Here is a 15,879-nt window from a genome sequence, read left to right as displayed (position 1 = left end):
CAAAGGGTTGGATACAGAAAGCAGTTTTTTCTAAAAGCTGTCTTTCTCGCAGTGCAAAACTGAAAGCACCACATGACCCGTTTTTAGTGGCTTTCGGATGAATCTGTGAAATTATATATCGGAAAACTTTTAACGGATTTTAGTAGTTTCCACCAAATGGATTTTAGCTTTTTAACAGCTCACAACAGTTTTTTTTACAGCTCACAACCCACAACAGTTTTTTCACAGTTACAGCCTAATCAAACAGATCTAAGATGTGTTCTTACAATATTTTAGAACGGAGGGCAAGGTGCATAATATCACATTTTTTTGTACAGGTGGAGGGGTAGCTGTCACTGTGTTGGAAGCGGTCGGAATCGTTTGCTGCCGATCGTGCGGTTGAAGAGAAAATGGTAGACGTGGATAGCCCAACTAGCCTATCCACGTCCACGTTCGATCCTCCATCTACGGCTTCGATCGCTCCAGCGCAGCAAGTCTCTGATATTTCTGACGGACGTTTCGTCTTTCCTCTGTTGCCTTCGTTTTGGGAGGACTTTTCTTCCTTCGCCTCTACAGGTTTGGAATCGGCGCTGTCCGTCTTCGCTCTTCTCGGTTCGTTCCTCCCTCCTCCCTCCCGTCTGTCTTTGTTCCTCTCTCCTCCCACCCATTTGTCTTCGTTCCTATTCCTCTTGTTGCCTCTGTTGTTCGCGTCGGTAAATCCGCCTCGTTCGTCTTCCTCCCGTTGCCTCCGTCGTTCGCTTAGTCGGAGATTAATCGTGACCTAAATCGTTCGATCAGTTTAGGAACGATCAGCCTGGCTGGCTGGATTGAAATTTAGGCCCAGTGGCCCACTTCACTTGCCCAGCGGCCCTGCCCAGCTTCCTTTTTCCCAATTCCCACCACTTGGGTACACACGACACGAACCAGGCAACCAGCTGCGGAGGGAGGAACCCTAGCGGAACACTGTGCAGGTGACGGCGGCGCGCTACCGGTCACGGGGGATACGGCGGCATCGTCCCCTCCTCCATCCCCGGCGCGGCGGCGCCAGCAGCCGGCCTGCAGGGACGGTCTCCAGTCTCCAGAATCCAGATTCAGAGCTTGTCCCTGTTTTGTGGTGTGCTCTGTTGTACTGTAGCCTGTAGGTATGGGCGTATGGCTGTTGGCCTGTTGCTTCCCATGTCCATGTTTGCTGGTTTTCAGTTTTACTTAGATGCTGAAAGCATGAAACCTTCCAGTGATTATTTGCTTCATGTTGTAGTATGGCTGTTGGCCTGTTGCTGCCCATGTCCATGGGCGTATCATCTATGGCTGTTTGCCTTGTTGAAAGCCTGAACCTGAATCTGTCTAACTTAGTTTTCATTCCCTGTTCTTCTCTTCTTTTGCAGCCAGGGCAAATTAAAGCTACAATGCAGGCTGCCTACTATGCAAAGGTAAGGTTTTTACAACCTTAGGTCAGTCATGCTTTCCAGCTTTTATTGCTCCAGCTTTTAGGGTTGAATCTTGTTTAAAATGTTTTGTGCCAGGATCTTTTGGTTTGAAGTCCAGTTGACCGAAGTTGGAAAATACTTCTGATACTTACAGATTTCACAGAGGCAGCGATTCGCACATAATTTAATTGGTTCTTCATTGTGATTACAATTATGTTCTGTCCACTGAGTTTACGTATTGCATTTCTTGCTTTAGGTCTTGTTTATTTTCTACTATTTTCCTTCAAGCACGTGGAATAGTACGTTTGACAAACAATTTGCTGACGAGGTAATTGCTACTTGCTTTCATCTGTTATCCATTCCCGCTATTGGTATACTACATGATGTGCACTGGTTACAATTTCATTTCGTGCACTGAGTTCAAGTATTGTGTGCTCTCCAGTCTGTGCTTATTTTTAAAAGTATATCATCTACATTTGCCCTTTTGAATTGCTTTTACCGATAAGAAAATGTTTGCTGTTTCATTTCAATTCTAGAATTTCTTTTACATTGTGTGTATGTGTTCCATGTGCTTCATGATGTGTTTTAACAACTAGGTGTATACTGAAAGATCAATATATAATGGATCGAGGTAAACACCTATATAGGACAATGTCTTTAGTATACATGAAACTAAGCTATACATATTACGTTTTCCATACTTGCGACGGACATGTTTCCTGTATATAAATATCACTGTAAAACTAATTACAGTAAATCCTGTTTATACATTTCAGACTCTTATTTTCCTAACTGACAATAGTTATGTGTAGGACACTACCCTATATCCGACGTAGGAGGCCCTTACAGACGCTTGTTGCTGACTTGCTGTATGTTTGAAAGATACAATTTATTAAAAAATTGTTAATGCAGTGCAGGTTCATAGCTTAGACAACATATGCCATTATTAAAAACTTTTAAACAAGGAGATTTATAGCGACAGATTCCTGTTGTTAGTTCTTGACATATGCTATTTTAGTGCTACTTAATATGTATTGTAATCTAAACTGCCTGTACAGTTCGTCAAAATGCTACAATTTCCGTTCTAATATTAATCCGAAGGTACTGCAGCCTACCAAAATTTTCTTAAGTCTGTTCTTGTGTCCATGTACTTATGTGCTTCATAACTAATATCCTCCATATAACATTTCCATGCTACAATTTCCATCTACTTAAATATGGTCACAGCACAGGTTTTCGAACACGGCTGAACACGCGCGCAAGGCGTGCACAGTACACGCGCGCAGGGGGAGGAGGAGAACAAGAGGATGGTGAAGGCAAGGCCCAAGCCAACGCCGGTCAAGGCGGCCCCAGAAGTGATCTTCGACCCAATGGCCTCTGGTGCCCGGAAGCCCCGCCGCCCAGGGGCGCCGTCAGCCAGCAAAGAATGGCACAGCTTCATGGTTTGTCTGTCTCTCCTACCTTCTCTCTGGAACATCATTGTTCTGTTGGCGCTGCGGTTCCTCCATGGCTCCATGTTCGCAGTCGAACCCTCTGGCATCCTAACTGTTCTTCATTTTTGTTCCCTTCTAGGGATCGAGTCTGTCGGATATGTATCGGAAGCCAGTTTTGGAGAAATCTGCTGACACATCTGATGAGGAGCCTGACATTGATATCATGAAGCTGCTGAAAGATGTTGAGATCATTGGTAATTACTCTAGAACTGTTTGTGCCCCTCTCTACTAATAGTACCTTGACTATACCTTTTTTTGCCTCGTGATTTGTTTGTATTTATTACCGTTCTGCCATCTAAATGTAGGGGGTAGGGGCAACATGCCTTACCAACTATGTTAGGTTACACCGACAATTTGAAATCCCAACTGTCAGTCTGCGGAAGTGTGAAGCATCTGAAATTAAATTCATATGCAGCAAACTAGTGTGTGTAAATTAGTTTGCCGTCTATTTTTCCAAACCTAGATTGGGTCAGTCGAGTAGCTTGTTCTGGAGTGTTTTGCTTGAGTAGCTGTAAACTATAGAAATGAATGTTGCATCAGTGCGCCTTGATCTTGATCATCATATTATAAGGTTATGAAGGTCTCTGACTTATCCATGCAATTATTTTTCAACTTTTTACGCTCTTGAAGTGACATTAGAATTGCTGTTCCTTTTCATTCTGGATGGAAGAGAAGTATGTTACTTGTTTGACTTCAGTTTTGTTTTTTTTTTGTTCTTCAATTTATCTTTGCCTTTTCCCTGTATTGTTGCATCTTACATAAACACCTATGTCTCAAGTTTTTGGAGATGTACAATGGCTCACTTGATGCTTTGTTTTTAGGTGCCCCTACATTTAAGGGGCGAAAGCAAATCGAGAACCGCAGAGTAGTTGAGTTGGGTGGAAAGGTAATCTCTCATTTTCTTAACCTCCACCTGTTCTGGCTTGAAACTTTCTGTCATCTCAGTGTTTATGTCATCTGAAAAACAGTCCGTTAAGAAGCACCGCACACCATTAAGTGTTGCGAAGCCAGCTCTGAAGAATCAGAAGAAACGAGAACAGAAGAAAATGGAAGAGGTACGCTACTCTGCCTATCCGGTACACTTTTTGTAACCTGTTTTCAAGGACATAAACAAGGAGTGACACATGATAACTCTATGCAGGAAAAACTACTTGGGATCTTTAGGAAGAGGGACAAGGACACCAAACCTCACAAGACAAGGCCAGAGGACCGAGTGCTTAGGGCCACAGAAGGGCGCTTTAGGAACGGTATACTGAACGTCAAGCATCTTCTGGCGCCACCGAAACCATCAGGCAAGGACATGTCGGAACCGAAGATGAGGAAGGACAAGCACAAGGGGAAGGGTAAGCAGAAGGGGGGCAGAAGGAAGAGACGTTGAAGAAAGCACACTTCTGTAACCTGGTTTGCTATTAAGAATTTAAGATAGATGGTTGATGAAACGTTTAAATGACAACACCTTTTTGTGTCCGTCCTGAAATTAAGACGTTTCCTTGCTCTGCTGGAATCTTTGAAGTGATCCTTGAAACGATGTAATTCTCCACCTTGAAACGAAACGATGTAATTCTCCAGGATGCGGTTCAGGAAGAGGCTTATTTGGTTCAATTTTATATGCCCTTCGATCCCTGGGCATATTTGTTTTTGTATTGTCATCTTGTATATGATCAAAGCTAGGGGTATTTGTCGATGGCTGAAATGCTGCCGTCCCTAAAATGTTAGATTGATTCCATTCTGCAAAAGGAATACATTTCCATTGTCCAGCTGCAAGAATTTTACATCGCAATCGATTGTTGCATGTCCAGTGATTGTCAGTACAACAAGATTACAATGGACTCTTAGTTTTACACGATAAAAGTTAAGAATTGAATTAGATTAGGATCGGAACTTAAATATTTTTAGACCTTTTAGGAATTATCATTGTCTATTACCACCCCAAACACAAGGGACTTCGTGTAATAAACAAATAAATAAATCGGATTCCTAAATAAAATGGCCTCCATGTATCTAGCATGGACTCGTGGCTCAGTAAAGCACTAAAGCTGCCATTTTCAACCGAGGTAACAGTAATAATCGGCGTATTAAACGGTAAATAAGAAGAGGAGGTCGTGCTGCTGGAGACCATCTGGGACCTCCACGACAAGGTCAGCGATGCCATCCACGCCCTCTCCCGCGCCCACTTCCTGCGCGCTGTCCGCCGCCGCGCCTCCGCCTCCGCATCCGCCCCCGGCCTCGTGCACGTCAAGGGCAGGGGTCTGGGTCTCGGCGCGCGCGGCGGAGACGAGGTCGTCGCCCTGGCGGCCCTGGCTGAGGAGGACAGGAGCCTGCACGCCATCCGCGCCGCGCTGGAGGACCTCGAGGACCAGTTCGAGTGTTTTCTCGTGAGCCCCCCTCCTGACCTCGCTTTCCCTCCCTCCCTCCATTTTTTGACTCCTTGCGAGCTTGTCAATTTATTAATGTTTGCTAGTTTGTTGATTGGATGTTCGTCTAGTCAAGTGTCGGTGTGACTGGAAATGCGGGTGGTTTCCAAGCAGTGGTTGTCGAGACTTGAAACCACCGTAGGATCTTGTGCATTTACCACATGTTTAAGTGTGTCAATCGTCAGAGTAGCTAGCGCAAACTCTGGGTAGGGCATCGTCGTGGTTGTGATCATGTGAATCATCTAACTACCGCAAAGCATGCAAACAACAGGTCAGTCCAAGTCATCAAGCTTCACATTAATGCACAGTTGCACACTACTCGGAGGGTTTTCTCTGGATACCAAAAGCGAAGGTATTTACCAAAGAGCTCTTCTATGATTTTTTTTCTATTTTGGCTCAAGGATATACTTATGAGGTGTTTGGTTTGATGAATCACTATATCCAAAATAAAGTGGTGCATCATAGGTCCATTCCTCAAATTTGGTGGGATGACTCCATTCCACATATTAGTACTAAAAACTAACTATGAGGAATGAGGTGGTGATGGACTAACTCACTCCATACCACAAACCAAACAAAAAAGTGAGGAGTGAGAAGATAATGGACTATATCATTCCTCAAACCAAACACTCCATTAATGAACCTTCAAATCCAAGGAGAACGTATAATGTATGATAATTGTATGATTGACAGAGAGTAAATTAGGATATAAGGGCAAAAACAAAGGAAACCAGATCAATGTTTGAAAGAGTTGCACATTGTCTAGAGGTGATAATTATAGCGATTACGGTAGTTGCATAGTCAACCGACATGTTCATAGGTTTGTACAAACTTATATATTACATCATTAGCAGGATTCAACATCTGGAGATCAGTTCAATATATACAACACTGTGAAAGTTTCAGCAGTTTGGTTATATATACATAAAAGCATTTGTGCTCCAAAAGTGACGATGTTCGTCATCCTACCTGTACGGAAAAGGTGAGCGTCAGTAGTTAAAGAGTCTTTAAGCTGTTGTGTCTTTTTGGTATGGCTATAAGAAGAATACTCAGATGATATTGATTACAAATTATGTACACGACATGAGAGTATGGCAGGAGAGTAGATGGTGTAGTACTTTCATGAGAACATCATGAGATCGTTGATGATCTAATGATCAAGGCTGTCAGGGTATGTAGAACCTAGCTGTGTAGTCTTGATCCTATGTGTTTGTTAGTGTTAGTATGAACCAGGATTGATACCTGCAAAATTAAATAGTGTTTATGATTTGGCTTCAATTTTTTTATAAATACATACTTCTTAGGAGGTGACGCGAGGCTGTCTTTATTGAGCTCAACTGAAATCTGTTCATCAACTTGTAAACAAATGGATAAGAAGTGTCAAGTAACATGACTTCTATAAAATAAAAGTGAAGAAATTATTTTCGGGGCCTTTTTGGCAATGTTGTTCAAACTATTACTAGTGTATTGTGCACGCCCATGCACGCGTGTTGCATAGTAAATCAGAGTGGTCATAGACCGTTGGAGTTTTGGATAATGTGGTACAATCACAATTAAGGTGACAATGATGGTTGTAGAGTAGATAAACATTATACTGCATAGAATAGTACAAACCTAAGATATCAGAAGCATCATCATGCAAAAAAGACAACATAATATAATTCCATCCAATATTTTCAATAATTCATGAACATTTCCTGGTTGAATGGAGATATCAGAAGCATCATCATGAGAAATCGAGCGTGTCCCATTGCTAACTTCATGTGTAGTATCATATACATAAAGCTCAAAAAATTAGAGGCTTTTTATATGGTGTTAATAATGATCATATTCGTTTTGAAGATTGGTGGACCGCGACCATCATTGGTTGTTCTATCAATATGGCCACACGTGTATGTAAATGTAAATGAACAGTTATATTGCCTTATAATTTGCACCAACCTCTTAGATGATGAATCACCATCAAATCGTGCCAGTGATAATAAGGGTTCAAGCCTAGGCCTATAAGGAGGTAGGTAGACTTTGCCGCCTTTACAACAATTGTTGTAGATGACAGCTCGGGATCCATTTGTTGATTTTATTCTTTCATTATACCAGAAAAGAGCAGAGCAACGACGACATTGATATTATGGTGGGCAAAAGTACGATCAACCATGGTATGAAGCTATAATTTTTCCCACAATGTAGGAAAAACAGTAAATCAAAAAGGACATTAGATTTCATTCGTGGTATTTTTTATAATGTTCAGCTGAACCTAGTAATAAAAAATGAAGTCAAGAGTTCATTGGACCTAGCAATGATTCAAAGTGGTCTTGCAATGTGATACGATGTTGACAGGTTGTGCTTGCGCTTAATATAGAATTTACAATTCAGGTAGGTTGGTACACCGTTGTAGCAATGTATTAACTATGCTACTTGTTGATGATGATCTTTGTTGGTTCAATAATTATCTACGCACACAACGTACTTTAATCTTCATGACAAGTTTCATTAACAAATCACAAGTTAGACATCTAGTTAGAGATGTTGCCTTTTTGTTGTCTATTATGAACTAAGATGATATGAGATCACTTACTCAGCTTTGTTTTCTTGCTTGGGCTAACACGTTTCATATGTAACCTGGCCTCATAACAATGTATAAACAATGTATATATGAGTTGCATGGTTGCAACATAGATAGATATCTATGCAAGGTAGTGTCTTTAGACCTGATAGATCAGATATAGGTTGACCTCTCTCTCTCTGTGTGTGTGTGTATGCACTCTTTTTTTCTTTGATCAGCAAAAAAGTGGTCTATGTATATATGTATATGTGTATATACATGTTTATATCCTTATGTGAATATGTACAAACATAATATACGCACGTGTGCAAGCATAGAGATAACATGCTCGTTGCACCCAAAAGGACATGGGAAACATTGAAAAAATCTACACTGCATCTAAGGCAGCTAGACATATATGTGTATCTAGAAATGACACTGGAGATTATAATGTGCATATATGAACGTGACTATAAAAATAGGTATGGATCATAAGACGTAATGTACATACGGCTAATGACATCTTATGGATGAAGTGGAGTGTTGGAGTAGGGCTGGTGCAAAGCAACTTGAAAGCCTTGGCCTCCCAGCTGCCTTTTCTAGGGTCAGAACTATTTCTAGTGTTTAATGGTGTGACAGCTGAGGTCATCCTATTACAGCATTAGATAAGGATAGAGTTTTTTTCCTGTTTGTATTAGGGTTGGTTTTTTCCCTATGTTCTTTTGCCTTGTTTGGGCATTGTATTGTGGTCTATTTTGGACCTTTCTCTCTCTCAATATAATGATACGCAGTTCTCCTGTGCATTCGAAAAAAAACTAATGACAACTTATATGTCTAGAAAATAGGAAAAGGGAAGAAGTTATTGCCTCGTTGGTGTTGTCCCTAAAGAGCATGATACTACTCAGTGTCGTTCTGGAATGAATTTGCAACGAAGGAGTCAAAACATGAATTTAATCATTTATGTATTGTTAATATGCTAAATTTAGAAGGCATCTTCGAATGGAAGACTTGACGAAGTGTAGAAAATGATTCTTCTAGTGCTCACATTTCTTTGACAATGAGGTGGATGTGTCACCCTTTTCTGCTGCTTTGTTTGCAGAACATTGTCTGAGTAAAACATAAAAGAAGAAAGAAAAAACAACAAACTTGTCCTCGGGCCAAATTGAAAGAAACGAAAGTGAAAGAATATGACGTGGCTACAAACAATTAGAAGACAATCCAAGAAGGTCAAATATTTGGAGGCCTGACCACAATAGTCGTAGTCGTTCTGTTGCCCAAAGGGAATGCAGCGAGGCTGAGAGAGAAAAAATCTAGGGAAAAATAAAAACAAAATATGCACATCTTAGATTGAAGAGCAGGGAGGAATCAAATGCGGAACCCATTAGCCCAAGGGAATGTATCGAGTTTTTGTTAAAGAAATTGTGAGACACTAAAAAAACAAACCCTACGAGGTTAATTTATTTATCCAAAGGCGTTTATTAGTGAGAAAGGCGAGTTTTCAGTTTATAGATAGTTATGACAAATGATTACATTGATTCTTGAACTAAAAAACATACCTTCGAGCACTCATATTGGCATCTTAGTAATTACCAAAACATAAGCCACGTAACAAAAGTGGAGCAGGGGCACCATGTGACTGACCGGAGCTCTAGAGCTGTGCCATGGCACAATGAGGGTTCACATGGTGTACCTCGCACAGCTCCGAAAAAGCAACGCCTGCTATCGTAGATATGCATATATGTTTCAATCAGTAAGATATATATGGACTATTTTGTAGAACGACAAGTGTGTTCTGGTTGAGTTTACGTAGTAGGCTAATCTTTAGGATCAAAAGCAAGTATATATATGATTTAATTATTATTTATATCTCTAATTAAGTATAACAAATATAAATACCTTCTTATATATGTTTAACCGAACTCAAAATTATTTCTCAAGAAGTGAGATGTGTTCTTACAATATTTTAGAACAGAGCGCAAGAGCACCTAGAGGGGGTGAATAGGTAATCCTGTAAAAAAGGCTTAACAAAAACAAACTTGATCTAATATTGGATTATTGATATCAAAAACCAAGTTCGAATGAAGAGGACGAGAGGAGAGAACTTTTTCACTTAATTGCTCTTACAATGTGAGTATTAAACTTAGAGCAATATTGTAAGTGAAGTGAGTTGCTAAAAAGAGTACAATCGCAATAAGATAAAGTAACAATTGACACAACGATTTTATCTCGTGGTTCGGTCAATCGTCAAATGCTTGCCAAATCCACGTTGTGGTGTTCCAATGGACGAGGGTTGCACTCAATCCCTCTCAAGTGATCCACTGATTAACTTGAGTACCACGGTTCTCTTTTTATCTCAAGATTTCCCCGTTGGGAGGAATCTCCATAAATTGGAGTCTCTCACGCCTTACACACAAATAAACCACAAGAGTAAGGAGAGTAGAAACACACACAAGAGACAAAATCAAAACAACACACGCACACAAGTTGAGAGATGAGCACAAGAGTCAACACAACGGAATTACATCTCAAACACTTGCTCGAATCTCAATCTAACAAATCAAAAGTGTGGTCGCAATGTCTCGGCGTTGTAAAATATTCAATGAATGCTTGGTGTATTTATGGAGGTGCCTAGGAGCCTCTTATATAGCCCCCAAAGGCCAAAGGAGTTGTTGCTCCTTCATTAGAAAGGCCTTGATTGTCTTCTGCCCGTGGACGCATCGGATAGTCCGGTGCACCACCGCATAGTGAACAGTGTGTGATTCCCTTCCTTGTTTGGCGAAGCCAACCGTTGCCAGCCTTTGGTCCCACGACACACCGGAGAGCCCGATGCCACCTAGTGACCGTTGGCCGGGCACATGTGGCACCCGCTGATCGTGCTGCTGACCGTTGGCCAGGCGCGCGGCTGGTATACCAGACAGTCCGGTGAATTATAGTCGCGACGCCCTAACTTTTTCTCGAGGACGCCCTTTCACCGGGTGCGCCAGCCTGGCACCGGACTCAGTCTGGTGCAAGTTTGGCTAGCCTTAGCCAAACTTCTCCAATTTAATTTTTCTCGTTTTGAGAAGTTCCCTAGCACTTAGTAGAACATAGTTAGTACTTAAAACAATTTACTGAGTGCTAGAATTATACCTTTGTTTCTCCAAGATTGTGGAGTTTGCAATTTACCCCTACGATTTTCAATTTGCTTCTTCTTTGACTCTGAGCTCATAGTCACAATTGCATGTTAGATCAAAGTGATGTGTTAGACACTTAATCACTAAAACACTTAGAAATGACCCAATGACACATTTTCCTTTCAGCAAGGAGCATAATATCACATTTAATTTTTGTGTATAGGTGGAGAGGTAAACTCAACTTGATGAATGATGATAACATGATTGACTGCAGCGTGTGTTATCGGACAGTGCACATGATATTATATTCTGATCCACGCCCTCATCTCCTGCATGGATACCTAGCAGCAGCAGGGCTCGTCGCCGCGTGTGATGCAGAAACGGTGCAGCCAGGCAGATCCTCACCAGGCTGCGGCGTATGGAGTGGAGGATAAAAACTCAGCTGCCACTGTGTAGGAAGCGATGGGAATCGTTTGGTGCCGTCAGGACACGATCGTGCGGTTGAAGAGAAAAAGGTAGACGTGGATGTGCTGAGTGAGAGCGTGACTTTGCTCCCAACTTTAATATATAGAAATAGAAAGAACTCTCTAAGCAATGATTGTGGATATACATGTTTCCTTATTATTAAAGCAGCAAGGAAACGTGGCCAGAGAGCCTATCCACGTCGACCGAATTTTCTTGACCGTTCGATCATTGATCAACGATTCCTATTCTCTCGCGTGCGCTTGTGTGTGGAGGCTTCGTGACGCTTCTTCTCTCCTATCCTCTCTCTCTCTCTCTCTCCTTCCTGCATTTCACACTCCCTCCCCCCGTACCCACCCTTCCTCGCTCGTCTGCGACTGCGGCGACATTCCTCGCCCGCCCGCGACTCTGGCGACAAGGCTCCAGACCCCGCCGCTAGTGCTCCAACAGTCCCGGTAAGCGTGACGGCTCTTCCCCTTCCCCCCCATTCGTTTTCCTTGCTAGGGTTCGTCGTCCCCTCCACATTCCCCTTCCCGAAGAGCTCTCTTCCCTTTCCCTCGTCCATTTTGCTTGCTGGGATTGGCCCCGAAGCTTCCAGATCCCTCTCCCAGTCTCCTTCCCATAATCCCATGCCTTGGTGGCCGTCTCTCTCCCCCACCGCTCGACGCCTTGCCCCCTGCCCGCCATTGCTCCCGACACCAATAGCGTCGCTCTAACCTGCTGCTGCATCGCTGTCGTCGGCAAATCGCTTCCGCTCTTCCGCGCCATCTCCACCGACAAGGTCGTCTGGTGAGCGCGTCGCCCTGCTCGCCAAAAAAATTAGTGCGTTAACGGCAGTCGCTTGTAAATATGCTATCTTTCTTAGCCTCTTACATATTTATCTAACAAGAACAACACCTGTACTTGATCACTCTAACTTGAAAATACTAATTTTTATTTATTTATAGCTTATTGTTCTTCTATACACATGTGTAACACAACTACATGTCTTTACAATGTAGTGGCTGCTCCAATCTGGTTCTGTATTTAAGATTTTGATAATTTTGATTTATCATGTTCGATGACTCCAAACTTAACCTTGGCATTTTGATCTGATTGTTCGATACAAGCTCAAGATGATACAGGCTGATCTGAATGTGATAGGTAAGGTTAACAAACAATGAGGGATATATTTTTCTTTTGTTCAGATAAGATTTTTTCTTCTCAATTTCTCCATTTTTCGATTGGTATAACGGTTTAATTGATGCCTTTTCAGAATGCAGACTATATATGGCGCTTCCAGAGAAGCAAGATCATCTATGCCTGCATAGTCTTACTTTCACAGGCTAATTGACTTCATATTCTTTGAGTTCATCAATTACTCTGGTCAGCCATGCACGAACATGACGCTTGCAGCCGTGTGGCAAGTTGGGAAGATTACACTCTCATACATGGAACATACAAGATACAACCTGGTATCAGTACAGATGTTTTGTCCTTTCATTCAAAACAAAGAACAGTGCATATATATCTGAACGAGGCATGCTTATTGTTCTTCTATACACATGTGTAACACAACTACATGTCTTTACAATGTAGTGGCTGCTCCAATCTGGTTCTGTATTTAAGATTTTGATAATTTTGATTTATCATGTTCGATGACTCCAAACTTAACCTTGGCATTTTGATCTGATTGTTCGATACATAGGATCTTCAGTAATACCAATTTTATTTTCCATTATCGTGATCCTTGATTTAGGAACTAAACCAGTGTGATAATTGAATTTCTTACCCTCTGTTTTAGACTACTACTTTCCTGTTCCAAATTACAACGCATTTTTGTTCCAAATTCCAAATTGCAAGTCATTCCATCAATTCAAAGTATCTCTTCTTTCGTGATATGGAAAGTAATTCACCCCTATCTTTTATTTATTATTCACTTCTAGGTATGCATGGAACTATAGCTGTTATAGGTGCATTATGACACAATCTTGAATGTCTGCAACATCATGAAGAAAGCTTTATATGCATCTATGATCGTCCAGCAGTTACTTTGAAGGCACTCTATTTGCACTATCCCCTTCTTAATTCAAAACTTTTCATGTAAATGGAAGTCTTGAAATATGAAGTGGTGTTTGATGACCGAGCTAGGCTAAAGGGGATCCCCATGCGAGTGCTCCTAGGTCACGGTGTTGTTATAATTAACACTACGGTTTCTCAGTTTCTCCATCAACTGGTTTGTGAAACAATTTTTATAGTGCCTGAAGCTGAATAGCAATAATAATAATATGAGCTCCTTCATTTTGCTTCTTTTTACAATCCATCTTCTCTGTTATTTCGAATTGCAAAGCAGTTTTTAATATGATCACAGATCGATAACACAAATACTAATATAAATTTTCTACTATCCTTGTTTCAGCACAAATCTTGATTTTGTTTTTTATATTGAATTGCTAAAGTATATCTTACAGTCAGTTCAATAACAGTAATACCAATATGAATTCCCCGGTATGCTTCTTTCTGCAAAAAAATAATTTTGTTTTCATATTGAATTGCTGCAATGTTTCTTACAGTCTTGTGAAAAGGAACCAAAACTCAATCTATTTGGCAAGTGAAACTATACCATTTCTTCAGCAATGATATAGCTAACCTGTAAACCCACAGCAAGGTTCCCTAACCATTTCTCTTCTTTAGATCATTCTTGATTCAACTGATACCATTATTTAAGAATAGAAAAGATCTATCTCTTATGCATACGAAGCACATTTTTTATCTAACGATGTTAACATCGTTATTTGCCCTTTTATAAATCAATTAACCATCCAAATTTTAACTAAATAAATACTTTACAAATGCTCCTACTACTGATCTATATTTACTTTATTTGAGTTCTATATATTTACATGTATACAAGTTCATTGTAATCCTCTTTTTTCGTCCCTTTTAGTGAATTGATGAAAGCCATTAGAAAAAAAAATAATTGAACTATACTTTTGCGCACTCTTCTCTTTTCTTTCTGTTTCTTTTTATGATGTATAAGAGCATAGTTCAATCAAAACTGCCAAACTTTATATTCCACAATAACGCATCTCATAGAATTCTGATCTGCATAAGTCCATTTGGTCATTATAAGAATACCAAATCATTGTTCTCTTTTCTGCTTTATTTGTTCGGATTGAAAGTGCTATGTTTTTCCCCTAGCTTTGTATTTTATCTGCTATACTACATTAAGGTTCAGGTCTCTTTGCTCTTCTTTAGTATTTAAGGATTTTTTTGAGCCTACAAGCAAAGTGTTTGTTTTTTTTTCACATACCAATTGTACCTCTTACTGTGTCATATTTACTTCTAACTACCTACTTTGTAAAGATTAAGATTTATGTACCTGCTCTGTTTGATAACATTACGAATTACAACGACAATGTCATGCATAATTACTCCTCTTATCTGTTTGCTCAAATAAAACAATCTTCAAACAACTCATTATGAAGGCCTGAGTAGTAGATATCATTTGATCTATTGCCACTTAAATAACCTCCCGATTAAAACTTTGAAATAAGTTCCCGCTCATTTAATTCAACCTCACTATAATTTCTTTGACCTTTTTTCCATACCCTACAGTTCCTGCTCCTTCAATGCATCTACAACTGTTTCGTGTTTTCCCATACCCTATAATTTCCTTCACTATCCGAAAACTACAGTTTCCACCCTTTATAGCTTAAATGCATCTAAGTTCTTGTTTTCCACTATCATGTGAGTTCGATAAACATTTAAATGCATTTATGTACAACTCACTCATTCCAATTTAACAACTACAAAAAACTGATAAAGGTAAAAAAAAGTCAATGCTCCTCTTCAGTCTCCTCAAAAAAGGTAACCTTCTGCGTAGTTATCTTGTATCCATCATCAATGTCTATTGTTCATACTCATGCATTTACAAGCCGTATGTTTGTACTCCATTACATAACGATCAGGAAGATTATTAATATTCTACATTTTATTTAGCAGGCTCAAACAAGGACCCCTAAAAAATCAATGATTCCATAGACCAAAAGGACCCCCAAGACATATGAATCACATCAGACTAATTGAGATTCAACTCTTCTATACATTTTTGGTCAACTCTTGTTATCAGTTTGATCAACCCTTTTGTAACTAAATATACATATAAATCACCCTTCAATTGTGGTACTAATCGCTAGAAACAGATAGGGTAGTATAGCTTGTATCTAATTTGGATGGCGACCCACTTAATTAGGACTGAAAGACTATACGCTGTTGATTTGTAAAGTACAACACACACATGTATACTTATCATTTAGATCATACTAACTGTTTAGTAAAAGTATTCCATTGTTTCAAGCAATACATGTGTAAATATCAGCCGTTCAAACTGTTGTCAAAATTGAACATAAATCATTATACCCCTGCTCCTTTTCTATAAAACTATACAAATTGACGCGCGCTAGGCGC

At 40.3% G+C, this 15,879-nt stretch overlaps 2 protein-coding genes across 8 annotated transcripts; both read left to right on the top strand.

Annotated features, from left to right (window-relative positions):
- The first annotated feature begins 484 nt into the window (after positions 1 to 484).
- On the top strand, positions 485 to 4,655 carry LOC100275729 (uncharacterized). 7 transcript variants are annotated; one of them, XM_035966796.1, is made up of 10 exons: positions 513 to 591; positions 1,365 to 1,409; positions 1,503 to 1,571; positions 1,663 to 1,734; positions 2,219 to 2,275; positions 2,634 to 2,848; positions 2,979 to 3,093; positions 3,721 to 3,785; positions 3,868 to 3,954; positions 4,041 to 4,542. In XM_035966796.1, exons 6-10 carry the CDS (start codon positions 2,714 to 2,716, stop codon positions 4,275 to 4,277), a joined length of 639 nt encoding a protein of 212 aa, XP_035822689.1. In that variant the 5' UTR covers positions 513 to 591; positions 1,365 to 1,409; positions 1,503 to 1,571; positions 1,663 to 1,734; positions 2,219 to 2,275; positions 2,634 to 2,713; the 3' UTR covers positions 4,278 to 4,542. The 7 variants fall into 7 exon arrangements, with proteins under 7 accessions (XP_008676927.1, XP_035822689.1, XP_008676926.1 ...); XM_035966795.1 differs by having other exon boundaries at positions 517 to 1,121; XM_008678705.2 differs by lacking the exon at positions 2,219 to 2,275 and having other exon boundaries at positions 485 to 591; positions 2,639 to 2,848.
- Positions 4,656 to 4,905: 250 nt separating this feature from the next.
- LOC118477082 (plastid division protein PDV1-like) lies at positions 4,906 to 11,636 on the top strand. The gene is made up of 3 exons (XM_035967615.1): positions 4,906 to 4,921; positions 4,994 to 5,274; positions 11,314 to 11,636. The coding sequence occupies exons 1-3, from the start codon at positions 4,906 to 4,908 to the stop codon at positions 11,422 to 11,424; spliced, it is 408 nt and encodes a 135-aa protein (XP_035823508.1). The 3' UTR covers positions 11,425 to 11,636.
- Positions 11,637 to 15,879: the final 4,243 nt, after the last annotated feature.

Source organism: Zea mays, chromosome 4 (genome assembly GCF_902167145.1).
Source record: "Zea mays cultivar B73 chromosome 4, Zm-B73-REFERENCE-NAM-5.0, whole genome shotgun sequence".
Classification (NCBI taxonomy): Eukaryota; Viridiplantae; Streptophyta; class Magnoliopsida; order Poales; family Poaceae; genus Zea; species Zea mays.
The sequence above is the reverse complement of the archived record's forward strand: the minus strand, read 5'-3'. Positions and strand labels throughout refer to the sequence as shown.